This window comes from Trichosurus vulpecula, chromosome 8, assembly GCF_011100635.1.
Source record: "Trichosurus vulpecula isolate mTriVul1 chromosome 8, mTriVul1.pri, whole genome shotgun sequence".
NCBI lineage: Eukaryota > Metazoa > Chordata > Mammalia > Diprotodontia > Phalangeridae > Trichosurus > Trichosurus vulpecula.
In genome coordinates this window covers 79,453,635-79,475,347 of record NC_050580.1, presented here as the reverse complement: position 1 = coordinate 79,475,347, position 21,713 = coordinate 79,453,635, and the positions used below count along the sequence as shown (strand labels likewise).

The following is a 21,713-nucleotide window of genomic DNA, read 5'->3' as shown; positions in this document are numbered from 1 at the left end:
TCAGAATATATATATTTCTCAGAGTCAGAAGGCATCACAACTCTCATGACTCAGTGCCTAATTAGAAATGAGCAAAACGTGTGAAAGCCTTTCTACAAGCAAGCCTCCCCTAAGTAAGCTTCCTTCCTCCCATGGGCTCTGTGATTCAGGATGTATCACAGCTGTGAGTTGAGCCAGAACTCAAAGCAGGTCACATAGGCCAATTAATGGACGGGGAAGATCTTATTTCATTAATATTACAATATCAAACTTGGAAGAACATTCAACTTGAACTGCTGAACTTAGAACCATGAGACCTGAGTTCATTTCCCAATTTTGCTACTTATCCTTCCATATGATCTTGGGCAAGCCAATTAAAATCTCTGAGCCTCAGTTGTATCATCTCTAAAATGGGAAGGTTGGGCTAGATGATCTCCAAGGACCTTTCCACTTCTAGAGCTATGATTCTATTATTGTAACCCTCCCCCCATAAATACATGTAAAATTTGCATCTTTGTGTCCCCTCCTTCCACCTATGTTATCATATGGTTTGGAGTGAAGTTGATAGACAAATCTATACACAAAATGTACTCAAAACAGTTTTTCTCTTTATTATAGCTTAAAGCACTAACAAAAGTAGCAAGCGATAATCTGAAAATAAACCAGCTGACCAAAAAATCTCTGCAAGACTATAACTGGCAAATAAGGTATGCTTTCAGTAATTGACTCTTAATAATAATAACTACACATTTATAAAGTACTTTGAGGTTTCCAGGGTAAAAATCTGTATAGAGTGATAAAGAAGCATTGAACAGATGAACCTCAAAAGTAGAAGAGGTTTGAAGAATGATGATAGCACAGGGAGGGTCTGGAAGTGGGAGTGGTGAGCAGGCAGTCTGCTGACTTCTCTTCCTAGCCCAGTGTATCTGAGAACATGAGAGCAGGAACTACTCACTCTAAAAAGGATACCCACAGATACAGTATCTTCTAGAGAGAACCATGTTTTTGTAAGACTTAGGAGACAGAAAAATATGAAAGAAAATGACCTAGCATGAAGACTATCTTGTTTATCTATTTGTCTAGAGGACACCGTGAAAGGGGAGGGCTGCAAGAGAGGATGTGGCCATGTGGGGTTGAGTTGGTAAGGGATTAAAGTGTAGCGGGAGGTAAATAGATAGTTAAGTAGATAAAGAGACAGCATTTATTAAACATGTACTATGTGCTAGGCACTGTGCTAACAAAAACAAGAAAATAAGATGGACTCTCCTCTCAAGATCTTATGGTCCAAGCGGGGAAGATGACACATAAAGAGAAACTAGAAAGCATGGTGGGGGAAGGTACCTGATCACCTTGTGTATAAGTGGTGGGACCCAGAGAGTGAACCAAGAGGGAAGGGAGCAGTGTGGCTGAGACTTCTGATGACATGGCATTTCCAGGCAAGGGCTCACCCATCACTGGAATGACCTCAGAGTGTAGTCACCCACAAGGGACAAGCAATTGGTGTAGAGATGAGGCAGAGTGAGCCTGGAGGGAAATGTAAGTAATAGGGAAAATGTTTTATTTTTGTTTTTGCCTCAATAGATGATAACTCTCACAGATGATAAGAGTTTGCTAGCTATAGGACAGGGGAAAAATCAGTTGATTTGAGGCCTCTGTGCTAGTGGCATCACCTTCACTGACTTCTCTTTTTAGAGCTAGAAGTGGTTAAGGAAAACAGATCAAGTGTAAATATCAAGTAAATATCTGGTGATTTGATCCCTAGGCCTGGACTAGACTCAGAGTTAACACTTTATCCCAATGTAGTAGGAAATGAGGCATACTCAGAAGATAACCCACATGTGGGACTTGAACTTGGTTTTGGGTCAACTAGGAGATACTGGGTTATTCTAAATCCCTCTGGTGTTTCTTGGTCTTAGAATCCTACATCCTCTAATTGTATTGAGTCCTAGTAGTTTTGGGTCCTAGCAGTGGTGATGGTGTCCTATATGGTTCTAGAGTCTCATGAATCTAAGATATCCACTGGTGAATCATGAACTTATATTTCATGTTCTTTTTCCAGAGGTTTTGGGAGTCAAGAATATAAGAAGCTTCTCCTCCCTCATCCAGCACTTCTTTTAGGGCAGGGAACATATCTTACTCAAACTTTGTGTCACCCTCAGTGTCACCATAGTGTTACCCACTGTAAGGCTTTAATGGAGGGTTTTAGAAGATTTCAAGATCAATGTCAGTCAGCAATGTGATATGATAGCCAAAAAGTCTGGTGTGAGCTTGGGCTGTATTGTGATGTATAATTTTTAAAACCAGGAAGGTGAGACTCTAGCTGTATGCTACCCTATTCAGACCACATTCGCAGTATTGTCTGTACACATTTGGAGTGTTGGTCTGTTGGGGAAGGGTCTCCGGTTCATGCAACATGAGGATCAGGTGAAGAAACTGGAAATATTTAGTCTGGAGGAGAGAAGACTTAGGAAGAACTATCTTCAAGTATTTTAAAGCTATCACGTGGAAGAAGGATTCAACCTTTTCTGCTTGTTCTCATGGGACAGAACTAGGAGAAATTGGGTAGATGTTATAGAGAGGTAGATTTATACTTGCTGTAAGTCTCACAGTTATAGCAGGAATGTGGATATATGGCAAGGGAGGGGGTAGGAGGTACTAGGTACTCACTCTCCTGGGTGCAGTGCTCTCTTCCCTTTGGATATGACCATTTCCCTGATGACTCTGGATTCTGCCCCATAGTGAAGGGCTTTCCTTTCAAATTCTCTATGCTAGAAGACAGTGAGAAGCCAGCCCAGTCACTACTAAACTGCTAAGTTTGTTTTGTCACCACCTTCTATTTCTCTGCTTTTGGAAAGCTATAACAATATGAATCAATAAAGACTCTCTTGTAACATAGCTCAGAGTTCCCATTGTTCCTGGAAAGGCTTCAACAGTTATAAAATTTTTTTTCTCTCTTATGGAGATTTTACTTTTCCTTCTGCCCATACTGAACAAGGGCACATACGCAAATCAACAATATAGTAGTTACCCACTTCCTAGAAAAACTTCCTAGAGTTATCCCAGAGTGAAATTGGCTGCCTTGGGAGGTAGTGGTTTTCACCTTGCCAGAGGTCTCTAAGCAAAGACTAGATGAGTACTTATCAGGAACATTATGGAGTAGAATTTTGTTCAAAAAGAGGGAAAGGCCTAAGGAAAAGGTGTGGATCAGGTGTGGCAGGGGTGGGAGATTAGATGATCTGTGAGAAATCAAGGCTTGGTATAAGGACACTAGTAAGGCTGTATTTATTTATTTGTATCAAACATAAATCCAACTAAGAATTAGTTCAGGGAGTTTTAGAGAAATTTCACAAATGGTAGTTTATAGAAATTTGGTGGACATGTGAAATGCTAATAAGTCGTGGATGGTATTGTACATGTTCCTTACTCAAAATGGATATTTTGACCACTGCTCTCAGATCCAGAGTATCTTAGGTATTCCTGCTGCTGTCCCAAATGTTTAGGAGTGGTTCCAGAGGCCTTCACCTATGGAATAAATCAGCCATTCTGAGAATTTTACTAGAATGGATCACTGTAAGTCCCCTAGATCTAATCTACTTCCCCTACCCCAGGTCCTTTAGATTAATAGGAAGACTTGGATGAAGAGTACCCTTGGGCTTTTTAGGTTTGACACATTCTAACTCTTTCCCCTGGGTTTGAGGAGATGATTGGGAAGCAAAGTGAAACAAAAAAGTACAAGAAAATAATTAGAACAGGATTTTGGCATTTCCTGGTTCACACCTGGTCACTTTTCTCTCTGTAAATGGGCGAAGCACCAACTGGTCATTACGTACATGCAGGGGAAAGTCTTCTAAAAAAAACATGAAGGCTAAAGTGTGTAATCTCCCATTTCTGTCAATATTCCTCCTTCCCTTCTGGCACTTTTCCCGTCTAGAGAAGTCTCCTGCAGGGTTGGTAAATATGACGAATTCTTATTGTTATTAATATGATTGTCACTATAGTAATACAAAGCAGCTTTATGACTTGGAACAAAAAAAGGATACCTCTTTACTGCATAATATGCTGAAGACATGGAAACAAATTAAGGCTCTCCGCCAACGGCAAGGATTTATAAGCACACCTATAAAGTTGCAGTTTCAAAAGTGAGTGACTATCACATGTGCTTTCATAGTTCCTATAAATACAAAATGACTGGAGATCCACTCAGGTTAGATCCAATCATGGTGTCAGTGAAGGTAATGGAGAGAAAAACCCTTGGCATACTGATACATTTCTTTGTTGTGATGGTAATGGAAGGATAATTGGATTTCTCATCACTTTCCCATCTTTCCCTCATTTAAGAACTTTAAGGGAAAAATTCTAGAAAAAGGAGTCAGCAGAAGTAGTAGCCACTTGACTTCTCCTTCAGGGGAATGGCATTTCCTTCAGTACCTGTCTATGGCATCAGTGGCATTGAACTAGTGCTAGGTTGTTCAGTCAAGGCAACAGTGAGTTAACTAGAATTTATTAAGCATCTGTTATGTGCCAGTCACTGTGCTAAGCACTGAGGATGCAAATAAAGGCAAAAAGCAGTCCTGCCCTCAAGGAGCTCACAGCCTATGGGAGAGACAACATACAAACAACTATGTACAAGATGTACACAGGAGAAATAAGAGATGATCTGAGACAGAAGGCACTAATATTAAGGATTATGGTCATTGTCCTTAACAACCTGATGACTGATGGCTTAAAGCACCCTCCTTTCTGCTACCTTTTAATTTGTTAAATCCTAAAGCAGTATAGAGTTATTAAGTGCTCTTTGGGCTCTTAACCACTCCAAGCAACCATCTGAGTACTAGGCCAGCTCCAGGCCAAGGGTAATGTGGGGGGAAGATCCTAGACACACTTTCTCCACAAATCCCAATTAGCTTTAAAGGATTTGGGAACTAATCAGCCACCTATTTGAAGGATCTCTTTGGGACCTGCTTAGAGCTGAAGTGAAACTCCTGGGGGCAATGTAGACCAAAGTATGTTTTTTAGGATTTTGTTCTTAGAAACTGTCTTAGGGTCTCAGAAGATTTCCCACAATTTAGTAGCTTTACTGTGGTTTCTAAATATTCTAATAGCCTGTAGCTATGCTGGTACTGAACTGACTCCCTCAGAAGTTCAATTTAGTCCACCTAGTGAATCATCAGACTGCTAAGGAAGCCTTTCTCTATGCCATTAAGTATAATGTTTCCTAAATAATCTTTTTTCCTCAAACTTTTATTATACCTAGTTTTCATGCAATTCCATAATTATTATGCACATCATTAATTATATGCTAATACTAAAGACTTCATGTGTTATTTCATCATTTTAGTTTCTTTTTCCTCATGTAACACAGTTAGCTGCCTGCTCAAAATTTAAAAATTTTAAGAGTGAACATTGCTTATATTTACCTATAAACTGTTCTTTTCTGTGTATTAGTAACCACTCCTTATATTAGAACTGTTATTAACAATAATAACTTACGATTTATATAGTAATTTAATGTTAGCAAAATGCTTTGTGTACATTAAATATACATGTGTATTTGACCCTCACAATAAACCTGTGAGGTTAATATTATAGATATTATTATCCCAATTTTAAGGATGAAAAACTGAGCTTCAGGGAGATTAAATGATTTACCCATAGTCATACATAGTTCATAAGAAACAGGACCCAGGTCTCATTTGATTCTTAATCCAATACTCTTCTCACTACTCCACACTGGCTTCTTTTAATACTAATGTTAAAATGTCTAAATAGAAAGATGCACCCAAGAGCCACGTTATAGAGACTGTTCAATAAGTATATCATATTCATTGTGGCGCAGTAGAAAGAGGACTGGCCCAAGAGACCTGGATATGAATCCTGACTCTTGACATTTACTAGCTTTAGGACTATATATATATATATAGGACAGTCATGTATTTCACCAAATCTAAGCTTTTTTGTCTACAAGGATACTGTGAAACTCCACTAAGATAGTATATGAAGAACTTTGCAACCCTTAAAGTAATAGATAGGTGCTAGTTAGCTGTGATTATTTACATGAGATGTACAACTGTTTTTTTAGTTAAAGATTTGTAAGTCTCTAAAAACTTAAACACTTCTCTAGTTAGAATATTTTAAATATTTTTATTTATGTTAAACTAGGTTAAAAATGAAGATAGTCGATGAACAAGAAGAACTAACAAAAGTGTCTGAAACAGAGACAAAATCCAAAGGAGAAAACTCTAAGATTGGGGAAAAGCAGGAGGTACTTATGTTTTAAAAGAAGTTCAATTAAACTTTCAGTTTCACCAGCCAAAATGTTTCATTGTTGGCTAATGGAGGGAAAATAAAGATATTTAAAATAAATATTGTAGATCATGAGCAATGTAATTTTAAATACTTCATTCTTGAATCCAGGAAATTAAAGTAGAAAAGTCATCATAATAGAAAAGCTATGATCATATATTATAAATTATGAAAAATTTGTTTACTGATTTTCAGAGTCTTTCATATTTAATGACACAGCTTGAAGAAACAGAATTTGAAAGGAAAAAACAACCCACTTTAATACCACATCTTTCTTTGACTGCAGAAGTAACAAACTTGTACAAGTGTTCTGTGTAAGCTAATTAGTATGATTAAGTTTATTTTATAATATTTATTTTATTCTCAGAACTACTTAGGTTATTTTTCCATATCCTATTCCACACTTTTAGTATGTTGTTGTTGTTGGATTTTTTTAATGATGTTCAGACTTTTGAGGAATAAAAGTACAGGAAAAAATGACACTAAACTATCTTTGCTGGTTGAAAACTCCCTAGCTTGGGGCATCTAGGTGGTGCAGTGAGTAGAGCACCAGCCCTGGAGTCAGGAGTACCTGAGTTCAAATCTGACCTCAGACACTTGACACATGATGTACTAGCTATGTGACCTTGGGCAAGTCACTTAACCCCAATCACCCTGCCACCACCCCCCTAGAAAAAAGAAAACTCCCTAGCTCCTCTAGAAAGGATCTCTCATAGAGGTTTTCTACTGGGAAAAGTTTTGTCAGGCTATGACTTCTCCTCTCTACCATAACTTTCCCTTCTTAACTCTTCAACAGTATATTCATATAAGTTTTATCTACTTTAACACAATAATCCTTTTAGATTTACAGAGGACAAAGCAAATTGAAGTAGTTGCCCAGGACCCTAATGGTTTGCGGGTATGAAGTGTAATTATGCTTCCTTTAATTGCCCTCCATTCCTTTCTGACTTTTGGTCTTCCTTTCCTCCACTCTCTTCTCCCTCACAGTGGAGTTAATGGCAAACAGGAAGCAGAGAAAGGGTTAAACCTAAGCATGAGGGGACTCTAGAACTGGACCCTCTTTCTTATTCACACCATGATCTCCAGAGTACAAGAAGTAGGCTAAGAGAAGGTTGAGGTAGGTCTTCCTGAAGGTTGTTGAGAACTTCAGGCAAATCACATTCTGTGGTTTCTCTTCTACCCAATTCCAATCTCTTCTACCCAATTCCAACCTTCTATCCCCCCTATTTTTATATGGAACAAGGGACAGAATGGAGAAGAACAATATTTCTCAGTGTTCTATGCAGCAAGCACAAACTTACCCAATTAGAAACTACTTTTACCTTGAGGCCTCAGGTCCCAAAAGACAGGCCTAATTATAGTTAGGACAAGACTTTGAATTCCCATGCAGTGCTATCCCAAGTAGCCCAGGAGGTATTATCCAGGTAATGGAAACTTCATACTGGAGGAAGGAAGGCAGTACTTGGAGAAGTGATCGTGGTGGTACCTGGTCTGGCAAAAAATATGATAGTAGCTCAGTTAACTTGCTGGCTGCCAAGAACAAGCTGAGAAAAATTGAGACAAAGGTAAAACTTCTAGCTGAGACTGAATAGAGTGAGAAACAGCAGATGCTGAGAGCAGATTCAGATGCTTATGTAAGTGAATCTTCCCCTACTCTTTGATCTGACCTCTTTCCAGTGCCATGGAGACCACAGCTCGAGGCTGCAGAAGTTTTCTTGGGCTGTGACAGCCAGTGTCACAGGAAACAACCCCATAGCACCAGCATGGCAAAGCTCTGAATTGCTGGTGCAGGGCAGACAACCTGTAACACTGATGCAGCAGCTCTTTGAATTGCCAGAGAACTAAGGGATAAAGGAAACAGGACAGGATACTAGGAAAGGACATTGTGTGTGTATGTGTGTGTGTGTGTGTGTATGTGGGGTGGGGGGCATGCATGTAGCCCTCCACTAAACCTAAGGGAAAGAACTCAGCATCCAGCTAGAGCCAATTCTGTCTACTCAAAAGAACTTGGGAAAAATACCTCAGCTGGTGAAATGTGATCTGACTAGGGTGAGAGGAGGCTGAATTGCCGAGATCTAGCCCTCAAGGAAACCACCATTAGAAGGGAGAGAGTTAGAAAGTGAACAATAGGGAGAAATCAAGGTGGGGGGAGGGGACAGTGTAGACTAAAATTACCAAAGATCTCAGGAAGACACAACTCAAAGACCTTGAACATAAGCAGAGAAAACATTAACAACACAAGGAAATATGGCCTCCAGATCTAGTAAACAAGTTCAGGCCTCTGTGAATAAATACTTCAAACCAAAGGAAAATGATCCAACGTTTGGTGAGACAGAGGACCCTGTGGAATGTGAGAATATAGAACCACAACGGACTATTTCTGAGTGCTTCAAAAGAGAAATGAGAATTATGGGAGCACAGAGAACAACAGATTTGGAATGCAAATATACAGAAGTGAAGGAGAATCTAGAAGAGAAATAAGCAATAACATTAAAAGAAAATGTGCTCATTCTGCAAGCAAAATATACTCATCTTCAAAATAGGCTGCGTAGAGTAACCTAAAGATCATCAGTCTCCCAGAAGAACATGACAGGACAAAAAAAATCTTAAAACGATAGTGAATGAAATACTAGAAGAGAATTGCTCAGAACTTCAGAACATAGAAAATAAAATACCAATTGAAAGAATTCACATACTACCTTCAGGAAAAACAAAACAAAACCCAAGGCTGCTGAACTCCAAGTCACATAATGGTTAAATTTAACAATTCGATTAAAAAGCAAGAAGTTCTGCAAGAAATCAAGAGAAACACCTTCATAAACAAAGAGGGGAAATTTGAAAACAGAACTATTCTGCACCCACTAAAAAATCTAGGAGGGAATGGAATAATGTGTTCTGAAGAGCAATGGAACTCAAGATGCAACTCAGGGTGACCCACCTTGCAAATCGGAACTGAACTACACATGAAAATAAGATGTGTGTTCAGTAATAAAGAGGTGTTTGAAACATTTTTAGAAAGAAAACCAGAACTGAAGAAATTATTTGCTTCTTGAACACTAAACAACAGAAATGCGGGAGGATTGAATAAATACAGCAGCTAAGGATGGCAGCAACAGCAGAGTGACATCAGAGAGACCAGTAAGAGATTTCTTTTTAAATGTAGACAGACAAGACAACAGGGGTGAAGGCAGAAGTCAGTTGGTGTAACAGTGAAGAGATGGGCCTGGGGCAATATAGACAGAACCTGATAGCACCCTGCTTATAGGTGATTCAGCCTTTTTGGGTTGTTGGTTGGGTTTTTTTTTTTTTGTGTGGAACTACCTTACAACATGGAAGGGTATGTGAAAAGGGGGAGAGGAAGAGGGAGATAGAGATGTGCTTAGGTAAAATTGAGTGGTAGCAATTAGGGGAAGGTGAACCCTGTGGTCTCAGCAAAAGAAGAGCCTGAAGGGGAGTGATGAGAAGGAAGAGGGAAGGATTAAAAAGGGGGAAAAGGAAGGAGGCCTTTCTTTGGTGGTGGGAGGGGGTTCCACTGATGAATGCTCCTATGGATGAACAGAGATGGTCTATGAAGGGAGATAGGGATCTTGTGCTAGGTGTGGCCTGGGGGATTTGGTGCTTGAAAGGTCCACTCATCCTACCTCAGCAAGGGCAGATATGGAGCTTCCAAGGGCAAGTGGCACCTGGAGAAGTGGGAGGGCATGGATCCAGGGAGGAGATTTTGAGGCAAATGGGAAAAAAGGAAACTCAGGGAAGGAATAGAATAGTGGTGGTTCATATAATCAGAGCTATGGTAGGGGAGGGACCCTACCATGGGATGGTATACTCTCTGACACCTGCAATAATTGGCATTGTTTTGATAGTGAGGCACGATGGAAAAAGGGACCCCATGAGGTAAGTTCTACCTCTCAAATTGGGTCACAGAATTGGACACGACTAAACCGCAAAAAAGTAACAATGAGATCTGGCTTAGCCTTAGAGAGTTAGAGCATTCCTGGCTTTCATGCACTCAACAAAGTGTACAATGAGATAGTTCCTCTTTCACTGTCCAGAATCTTTCCTTTAACAGTCTTTCCACCAGGCTCTTTCCATCTTCAGTCCCATTTAGTCTTGAGGTCATTGTTAGAGTTGAAATAAGAAATAGGATATGCCCTCAGCAAATGAGAACAGCTCTGCTCACACCCCTGGCTTCTCATTCTCAAGAAGACCACCAACAATTTTTTATAGCCACCTTCATTGTATATTTATAATAGAAAAAAATATTTTACACATTCATTCAATAATAAAAGTTCTCCAACAATGAGGCAGTAGGTGGCACAATGGATAGAGTGCTGGGCCTGCAGTCAAGAAGACTCTTCTTCCTGAGTTCAAATCCAACCTCAGATATTTACTGACTGTATGACCCAGGGCAAGTCACTTAACCCTGTTTGCCTCAGTTTCCTCATCTGTAAAATGAGCTGAAGAAGGAAATGGCAAACCATTCCATTTTCTTTGCCAAGAAAAACTAAAGGGATTAACAAAGAATCAGACAGATCAGAAAAATGACTATAACAAGTGTGCCAAGCACTATGTCATGATATCTTGTCAGAGTGTTACTGTGTATTCTTGCCAAATAAATGCATAGGGCGTGTGTATGTGTGCATGTGCGTGTGTGTGCGTGTTTGTGTATGTTTTTAAACAGGTAAGAAAATCCTTTTGAATTCTAGCTTGATGGCCTACCCTACTCCTTTCTCTCCACATTGATCAGGCAATTACTATAACAGCCTCTGGAAGATATGACTTGAATGAATGAATGAGTGAATATTCTTGGAAGCAATAAAACCCAATTTACTTTTTTTATACTAATTTAGATTGGCCTTCTCTCAATTTGATTGAAATGAAGACATTTTATGTACCAGGGTAGAAAGGCTTCAAGTATGTGTTGGGTGGCTAACTATGTATGTCCCAGAAAACCAGCCTGCCTAAATCTGGAAAGGCTCCTCACTAGACCTTTATCCTGGAAGTGATGATTCTAGAAGTTATTGATGGCAGTGGTTGTCAGGCCTGGTACCTACTCTGAAAGTATCACAGATCCTTGAAGTTCTGAAGTAGATAGCAGAAGTTCTCACCTATATTCTAGTAAATGTTTGGTTTTTAAAATATATATACATATATATTTAATTATATATATAATTATATATATATATAATTATTATTTATTTATTTTATGTATTTACATATATTTGTTTTATATATAATTATATATATATATATTTTAAAATATATAATGGGACAATCATATGTTGTTTTGTCAGGGTAAATATTGAAAGGAACTTTTTTGCATTCATTTTACTTTCCTAGGGTGAATTAAATGTTTATTTACTTTTAAATTTTTAGGCATGAACAAAGGAGGAGAGCCAGAGTTCAAAAGCTTAAATATTTTGTTAAAATATTTTACAATGATAAACAGGTTTCTTGCACTTCAGCATCTCCCCTGCAGCTGGATTTTAAAGTCATGTTTCAGCAGATTTTCAATATTCAATTAATAAACTGGCCTGAAACTATTCGCTTAGAGGTATGCTATTGCAGTTTCTTCAACACTTTACTTTTTACAAATGTACTTTAAAAATTATTCCCTATTACTATTTTTGACATCTTTATATATAATCTCTATCTTTTATAATGCAATTTTATTTTGATCTGTGAACATAACTGTGGTATAAAAGATTTATTAAAATAGCCTTTTATGAAATGAGATAATATATGTAAAACAATATATAAATGTTAATTATTTACCATTATATATGGAAAAATTTATTTGATATGCAGTGTACAGCAGTTCCTCATGCTATTTGTAAACCACTTCATTTGTTCTATGATTCAATTATTATTCAGCCACAATGGAGGAGGAAGGCCATTGTTTTATGTGTGAATGCAAATACTGTAGCAGTTATAAAGTAGTAAAAGTCTACCCCAACCATGACTGCAAACTTCAGGTTTTTTGCCAAGGGAAGCAAATAAGAGAAGAATGGGAAGGAATGGAGATTGAATGGGAAGGACTGGTGAGTGGAGAGGAATTAGACCTTAAATTAGGGGGAGAAGGAGAAAGAAGAATAAAAGACACAGTACCTTGTCATAAACAGAAATAAAAATATTTCTTTGAATCCCTCTACTTTTGCTTTTTAGTTTCAATTGCTTTGCTGAATCAAATGCTGGGTTTATTATCCTTATTTCAACTATCATTCTCTTAGCATCCCAGAAAATCCCTCTAATCATTGATAATCCAGGGTATTGATAATTCACTGTTTTTCTGTAAAGAGGTATGATGTATGCAGTGGCATACAAATCTGCCACTTGCTATTTTAAAACTTCAACCTCTTCCTTGTATATGGTAGACATTCAATAAATATTTATTAAATTAAATTTAGTTTTTCAATGACCTAATTTGTAGTATGTAGGAACACATGATGGACTCATTCTTCAACCAACATTTACTAAGCTTCTATTGACTTGCCATAGAATGTAAGATCCTTGAGAGCAAAGATTGGGCTTGGGAATAGAAGACAGGGTTGACTGTGTATTTCTGGGATCTAGCACACAGCCTGAGAAAACTCTTAGTAAATCCTTGTTGATTGAATGAATAGGTGATTGAATGACAAGCATTGTTTCTCTTTACTTAAGAGGGGAGGGAAGCTGGAAGCAGTGTCTGGATGCAGATACATGGCTAGTTTAAGTAAAAAAAAACCCTGGTATTTTAATACTGGTAAATTCCATTTAGGATAGAAGTAAGGTCAATGTATCCCTACAACATTAATGGTCGTTGAACAGACCTTATCTTCCATAAGTCAATTACTTGTTCTTTGAAGTCAGGAACAACAATGTACGCTTATATAGCACTTTATGTTCATTTTATTCTCCCAACAACACTATGTGGTTCATATTTCAAATATTATCTCCATTTTAAAGAAGAGGAAACTGAGGGATAGAGAGGTTAAGTGATTTTCCCTAAGTCACAAAGCTACTAAGCAGCAAAGTCAATAATCAAACCTAGGTTTTCAGATGGCTCACATCCATTGTTTTTGTTGGTTTTTTTTTCATGTACCATGCAGAAATTATTTAAGCTTCAGGTAATAAATGTAATAGTGTACTTCTTTCATGAACATGTATATGGAGTGTTCTGAAGCAATGCTTTTCTCACACTCTTTCATTTTTGGTGTGATCATGTGGCATCGTAGAAAGAGCATTTGACTAGGAACTAGGACACTAGAGTGTTAGTTGTGTCACTGTCAGTAACTAGCTGTGTGACTTTGGCCAAGTCACTTTACCTTTTGGATTCTCAGTTTCCTCACTTAAACAAAGGTTTGATCTTAACCAGTGGTTCTCAAAGTGGAGCATGGGACCTTTTTCAGGAGATCCATGTGGTCAAAACTGTTATCACAATAGTACTAAGATGCTTTAATTTAAAATGCAATAAATAGCAATAGCTGTAACCCACACAAACAAAAGCTCTTTGGGGTCCTCAATAATTTTTAAGAGTATAAAGGTTCCCAGGACCAAAAAGTTGGAGAATCTTTGGTGTTGATGATCTAAAGTTTTGTCTAGCTCTGTGTTAAGATTCCAGCTATAAATTACTTGTTTCCAGTTTGATTTCATTTGTCTTATATTTAGATTTATGAAATAAGTAAAAAGACAAGCATATTGGCCAAAATATATCTGCCTATACCCAGCAACACTGCACTGAAAAGCAAAGCTGTTTTGGAACAGGCGGAGTTTAGCTGTGATAAGCTAGCTGTACCTGCATGTGGAGAAGTAGGAAGCAGTGAGTTTATTTCAAATTGCATTTTCTCTTTGTATTTTCAAACTGCTGTGGCCACAACTTTTTAAGACCCTCTACTAAATTCTTGAGGTATTGTGATATGTGTTGGTAGAGGAAGTGCCAGTGAAATCTCACAGTAATTTTTTCTAGCTGGTATAGCCAAATGTTTTCCTGTCCTTTGTGCTCCTAGTTTGAGACCCTGTATCTCAGTGTTTCACAATAGCAACTACAGGGAAACTTGTAGCTCTTGGCCCAAGAGAAGCATGTCCTTAGTAAAGTTCCTTAATTCTAGATGTGTGAGGTTTTCACTCCCAAGTGTAAGCTCTAAACTTCCTTATATTTGTTTTTTTTATTTTACACTATAGAAACTTTTTTTAATTGAGAAATAATTTTTTCCCACTTTGCTCTTCTCTTTTTGACATACAGATGTGCCTTTTCTTCTTGATGTGACTGGAAAAGAAGAACTTTGCCTATTGACATCTGGAAAACTAAGCTATTCTTTATCATGGGCATTAGATGAAAATGGCATCCCTTTAACACCTATGTCCCAGTCACTAAGTTCTGTCTGCCACAGGTTATAAGATTTTATGTTAGAGAAGTAACATCACTTTTCAACAGTGTATCACTTAAAGCTCATGTCTGTAGTAGGGCAGCACTCCATCTCAGGCAGGAACAGATGGTTGATTTCTGTATCAGTAAGGCAAGATTCATGACCTCAAGATGACCATGAACATGCCTGTATGGTTTGGAATCACAAAGTATGAAAAATTCTCTAGGTAGAAGACAGAGGAAGTATAACATTTATTTAGACTCCAGAGGATCAAAAACCCCAAGACCAATAACTCCAATTTGATATAGCTGTAATTATATTCCTAAACCAGTAAGCCCACCTTGATGTAGCGACAAGGAAATTATAACATAGTATTATAGCAAGGAACCAAGTCATCCTGTAACCTCCCCTGCTGGGGCCTCCCCATAAACACTCATGAATCCTGTCTGTTTGATTGTGTTCTCTTCCCCCTCAGTTCTCTGGTCTCTGCAGCTCCCTGGTTTCCACTTTCCACTCCACACTCTTTCTGTAGCTCTGTTGTCTCAGAGTTCTTACTTCTCCTTCTTGGGCTGGATTCTGAATTCTCAGTTCTCAATGGCTACCTTCTGGTTGTGTATACTCTTTTTAGGGCCTGAGGGCTTCTTGCCCAATCAGCGAAAGGGTGTGGGCCTGAGGCTTAGCATCTGCTTAGCAAAAAGGTGTGGTAAAGACCTTTAATCACTGATTGGCATCACAAAGATGTGGACTTGCCTCTAATCAGGCCTCTCTTAACTGGCCCCACCTGAGGCCTATTGAATGGGGGGTAAGGGGGGGAGCTCATTAATCACATTATCACCATAGTTTCCTAATCTTCAGTAAGAAATCTCTTCCAGCTTCTCTAAAACAACTCAAACCATGAATTCATTCTCCAGTGGTATTCATGAAATTTACAGAGGCACCTATCACCTCTCTCCTTGCTTTTCCTTGTTCTGACTATTGCCTCAGACCTGGATCCTTCCTTACTTCTTCCCCAGTCTGAACTCCAAACAGTATTGAGTGAAACCTGTATTTAGGAGGAAGAAGAAATGGGTATTCTAAGTGAAGATGATGGATCCTTTCATATCATTATATGTAGATATTAGGGCAATGATTTCTGCAAATTGTCACATAAAAGAAGTGTTTTGGGTATGCACAAAGATGCATTCATTGTGTTAGACATTATCATTTGGGAAAGGCTAAATTGTCAGAGGAATGCCCATGGCAATTTGAGTTGTGGAAAAGATTGCAGAATTTGGAGTGAGAAGACATGGGTATCCATGGGCAAGTCATATAATCTCACTGAACTTCAGTTTTCTCATTGGGGAAAGCAATACCTACCCCTGTTACTGTCAAGGGCACCACCATCCTTCCTGTTACCCAGGTTCACATAGTTTAACATATAATTCCTATCATCAGAGCTTAAAAATATGACAGGATAATACATCCCCTCATTAAGTAGTTATGCCTTAGTCGCAAAAACAAAACTGGCTTTACTGTGCTTTGGGAGCAATATCCATAAGATGGCGATGTTCCCTTGTTAAATTAAACCCTTTTTTGTTGTTGCCTGTTCATTTGATGCCAAGCAGGATGGGGGAAGGAGATCTCTAGCTAGCATGCTGCTGTGCTCTGTCCTTGGTCTTATTCCTCTTAATATTTTTATTAATGACCCTGATGAAAACAGATGGCATATTTGTCAAGTCTATTTTAGTGCACCTTAATTATTCTTAAGTAAGTATTTTGAGGAAGTCTCAGTATTAAGAAGTAGCATCCTATTGTGGAAGATACCTTTGAACCAGGTGGCCTAGGTTTCTAGCCTAACTTTGATAGTCACTAACTCAGTGACCCTGGACAAGTCTTTTAACCTCTTTGAATCTGTAAAATGGATGTCATTCCTATAGCGCCTACATCACTGGTTTGTTGGGAGGAAAGTACTTTGTAAGTGTGCTGTAGAAATGTGAACTAGGTCAGTTTTCCCCTGTACCTCACCCAAGACTCATATAAAGTACTCAGTATATGTTTTGAGCCTATATGGTAGAGTGGAAAGAATATCCTATCTCTGATGATGATGATTAACTTTGTGATCATGGGTGAGACACTCTTTCTGAGACTCAGTTTCTTCATTTGTAAAACAGGTATAATAATGCCTGTAGGACCTACTTCAAAAGGTTGTTGTGAGAATCAAATGTGATAATATATGTGAGTGCATAATTTTGTAAACTTTAAAGTACTACATAAATGTAAGCTATTATCATAAAAATAAAATACTGTAATTATACTGTTAGTAATACATACACGTGGCAAAAATACAGGAAACAAACATGAGGTGTATTATGTTTCTCCCATATGGTAGCATGTTAAGGAATGTGGATGCAAGAGGTGTTCCTGGAATTCCGTGGCTCATTAATTCTCAGAAGCTCTTTGAATGGGCAAATGAAGTCAGAATTGATCCAAATGATCCAGACCACTCAGATTTGATGGAATTCATAATGGTAAGTGTTAGCAAATGTAAATATTAGAAATATATGGAAATGTTCCAATGCCTTTCTGGGAACAGTGCAAAAGAATATATGATTATTGGAAAAAGTACCCACTTATATATCCCTGAATTTTTAGATTTATCCCATCTATTCACCAATGTCAAATAAGACATAATGGAAAGTGCACTGGACTGGAAACCAGAAATTTGGATTCTGGTTCCTGCTGTACTATTTAATAGCCATCTGACTTTAGTGAAAGTGCATCACCTCAGTGAGTCTAAGCTTCCTTATTGATGAAATGAGGTGACCAAACTAGAATGACCTCTAAGGTCCTTCTCAGCTCTAAAAGTCAATGAACTTTATGAATCCCATGGTTGAATGAATGAATTATACATTTATTAAGCTCCTACCATGTACTAGGCTTGGGGTCACAAAGACAAAAATAAGACAGTTCCTACCCTCAAAAGAGAAAACACATAGAGAGGTGTGGTAACTAAGGAAAGGAAATTTTGTCTAGGAAGCCACAGGAATGATAAGTGGAGTCAAAGGACAGTAAATTATCATGCACATGCCCTTTCCAGAAACAGTGATAAATACTGGGAATGAGAGAAAAATGTACTTGTACAGTGACAGGGCAAGTGACAAGAAATTCCAAGATGTCTCTTGTGGATGGATGCAAAGAACCAATTTTAAAAATGTAATCCTATGGCTATATGCCCCTTGCTTGCCTGGTTGTCCTAGGACTAGGATAAGGGCTTTTAGCAACCATGAAGAGGTATTATTAGCTAGATCATTTCAATAACAGGGAGGATGGTTACCAGCTGTCAGTGGTGACTGGATTATTTGTGGAAGGTCAGATAGATAAACCTGTATAATGAGTTCTGGGGAGGATATATGATATGGTTGTACATTTATGAATATGTTGAGGAGTCAAGTTGTCAGTAAGCATTTATTAAGTTCCTACTATGTACCAGGTGCTAGTGATATAAAGAAAGGCAAAAATAGCCCCGGCCCCCAAGGAGCTCACAACCTAATCTTGGGAAATAACATGCAAACAGCTATGCATAAACAAGATATAAGCAACAACAGTTGGTAATAATCTCAGAGAGAAGGCAAGAACATGAAGGAGGACTGGGAAAGGCTTCTTGGAAAAGGTGGTATTTCAACTGGGACTGTAAGGAAGTCAGGGAAGCCAGGAGACAGAGGTGAAGAAGAGAATGCCAGCCTAGAGGAGAGCCAGTGAAAATGCATAAGGTTTTATGTGAGGACTAGCAAGCAGATTACAGTTAGTAGATCATAGAGCATGTGGAGGAGACTATAGTATAAGAAAACTGGAAAAATAGCGTGGGGCCAGATTATGGGAAGCTTTAAAAGAAAAACAGGATTTTATATTTTATCCTGGAGGCAATAGGGAGCCACTGAAGTTTATTGAATAGCAGAAGTGACATGGTCAGGCCTGTACTCACTTTAGGAAGATCACTTTCGTGTGTGAGTAGAAGACGGAGAGAAACATGAGGTGTAATAGACATACATGGTGTGATTTCAGAGGAAGGGCCCCCTTCACCAAAATACCTCCCTCATCCAAGTTCCTAATATCTGGGACCAAAATAGCAAATGGTGGCAGGAGCCCAAATAGCTTTCATTCACATAAAAACGAGGAAAATGACACTTCACTATCTTTGGATCATGAGGTTCTGGTGACAGAGGGATGGTTGTTGGAGCTGCAGGTGATTTAGGGCTGAATTTCAATTGAAAATGCTGTGGAGAGACAGATTAACCTCCCCACAGTATTTGGAGCAAAACTGTTCGTCAAGGCATATAATAACAACTTTCAATTATTTTGATGAGACAAATATAATTTTTCTAATAGCTGTTCCCCTGACATTTGACTTGTTAGAGAACCTTGCAGAGATACCAGGGCAAGATAAAGAAAAATTGAAGAAATTCACTACCATTATAGCAGTATGTGTGGTGGCATTAGCTCTGGCTCTTAAGGAATAGGAAAACACAGTTACCAGCTTCTGGTAGATGATTAAAACAGGCTGTAACCATGGTGATTGAGTTGTTTCGGGAACTGAAGCTCAGGGAAATCCAGGTAAACTTCTGGGTCTCAGAAAAATCACAGCTGTATTATCTTGGTGTTTTGAGAAGTTTTCCCGATGTGGTTGCATCTTGTCATGTTTTTCCCAGGGCACTGACAGGCAAAGAAACAGGTGAAGGGGGAGGATGCGTAATATGTATCTGCAGTCCTTGCCTAGGTTTCTTGTGTTCTTTAACCGCATTGATTCCCACCACCATTCTCTCCCAGTGAAGGAGTGGAAAGAGGATGGGAAAGGTCATTTTTTCCAGTAAGGGATGAATCTGAGCTAAGAAAGCCTTTCAGATATAGCCCACAGGGCATGTCTGATGTGGTTATTTTTCTGAGATTATAGCCCATCACCCTATGGGCATATTTGAGAGCCCTAGATATAATACCACCCTTATTTTTCCTTCTCTATCTTTCCTGTAATGAAAGAGATAATTTTCTTATATTACCTTTTGATTATTAATATCAAGTGAGGCATAAGATAAAGGGATATATGCTTGCCGAAGGTGTTTGTGCCTGTCAGGTTGTTTGTCATTGTCATAGCAGATGTCCAATGAAGAGTACAGATGGAAGGGGATTCTGTACATGATGATGATGTCCCCAGACCTCACATGTACTTGTTTATGACACTGTACTGCTTGTGTTAATCCCCAGAACATTGCCAAGCTTCCTAAATGAGATCGTTAATAACTCAAAAGAGTTTGGCTTAGTTAAACCAAATTCTGGGCCAGAATCTCAGAAAAGTAATCACTCGCAAAGCATAGTAGATAGAGTGCTGACTTGGAGTTAGGAAGACATGGGTTCAATCACACCTCAAATACTTATTAGCTGACCCTTATTATGTAGTCCTGAACAAAGCATTTAACTTCTCTAGGACTCAGTTTTTCACCTGTAAAATGAAGGGGTTGGATTAGATGACCTTCAAAGTTTCTGTCAATCCTAAATCCCTTCACAAGTGAAAGAAGTACTCATATTGATCAAATCACAGATATATTAAAGTATCTAAGAAATCTTGCCCTTGAACTATGGTTCCACATATGGTTGGAGGAATCACTGTCCCACCAGTATAAGCTGTTTAGCTTAATTTTATAAAATGATGCTATTCACTCACCCCTTCCTTTGTTATTAAAACTAATTTCTGCCTGTACTTTTGAAAACATCATATGGCTTCACACATCTTTATCAGCAATACTCATTAAAACTTGCTATATGTGGATATTGTGAATCAACTACTTAGTAATAGTAATAAGTGTAATATGGGTCTGGAATATAAATTTAATTATTTACACAATTCAAGTGGTAGAGGCCACCCAAATATATTAATCAGGACCACTTGAAAATTAAATAAATCTGACACAAAAGTAAATCAGTTCTGGAAAGGAAATGATCATAAAATATGAGCCATAGTTTGAAAAAATCAAAATGATCTAAAAAGGAAGAAAAGATCTGAAAAGATCTGAAAAAACCATAATGAAAACCTTTTCTAACCCCCAAGAAGCTCAGTGACTATTTTAAAATACCTTAATAGAAGTATTTTTATAAGTCTGTGCTGAGGGTAAAAGATACCAAGTAGATGAAAAAATATTCCATGGTAACTAGCAAAGTGAAAGAAACTAAAAAGTGTCATTTTTCAAAAAGGAGGATAGCATAAGTAAAAAACAAAATAAAACAAAGATGCCAAGACAGTCCACAAAGTATATGGTAAATTCAAAATTAAAATCCCTGATCCAAAGAATTTAAGGAACACTATTAGATGTAACCCATTCATGGGATGATGATAGCCACTGAATCAACGGGATCACTTGATAGTCATTGTACAAAATACATGTAGAAGGATGGAAAGGACATCTTTTCAACAGGGTAGGAAGGGCTATTTCATTTGAGGTGGGAGATTGGGGGCAATGACTTTAGCTAGCTTTAAGGTAGGACGTAAGCTTGGGGCTGTAATGTGGGTGGAAAAGGCTGAAAGGTGCTGATGACATTTGTCCTATTCTTCTCTCTCCATCAAAAGGCAAAAAATTGGTATAGTCCTTAAACTGGAATTATAACAATAGATTGAAAATGAAATGGAGTTGGTAGTATTTATAAAGCTATTTATTTTGTCATTAATAAGATTGTCATCATCATCGGACATGAACAAAATCATACTTAATGAGAAAGTGTAAAAACATTATAATCTGTGCCCCTGGACATAGTATTCACATTGCTGATATCACACATCCATTTAAGGATTTCAGTCTGTCTTTTCATTGTATTGGAGTTCTTTGGTTCATTCATTCCATTTAGTCAAGTTTTAATTTTATTTTGTAAACTTCTATTAGTTTTGTTTCTTTTTTAAGAAACACTAATGCTGTTTTCAAAAGCTAAAAAAACAGAAAAGCTAAAAAAACAGCTGGGTACCTTTGCAACCATTTATTCCATCATCTTCTCTGAAGCCCTTTTTGGACTTTTTCTGTTAATTCATATTCATATTGTTCAGGTCATAGTTAATGATCTCTTTTTTAA

The 21,713-nt window shown here is 38.0% G+C and overlaps 1 protein-coding gene across 1 annotated transcript in view; it reads left to right on the top strand.

The window, feature by feature from the left end:
* CC2D2B (coiled-coil and C2 domain containing 2B) overlaps positions 1-21,713 on the top strand; it is a 135,979-nt gene that overhangs the window by 57,312 nt on the left and 56,954 nt on the right. Inside the window, 8 exon segments of the mRNA XM_036736534.1 lie at positions 598-686; positions 3,978-4,118; positions 6,139-6,241; positions 6,478-6,596; positions 11,659-11,836; positions 13,930-14,080; positions 14,504-14,651; positions 16,996-17,134. Coding sequence (XP_036592429.1) covers positions 598-686; positions 3,978-4,118; positions 6,139-6,241; positions 6,478-6,596; positions 11,659-11,836; positions 13,930-14,080; positions 14,504-14,651; positions 16,996-17,134 — 1,068 coding nt within the window.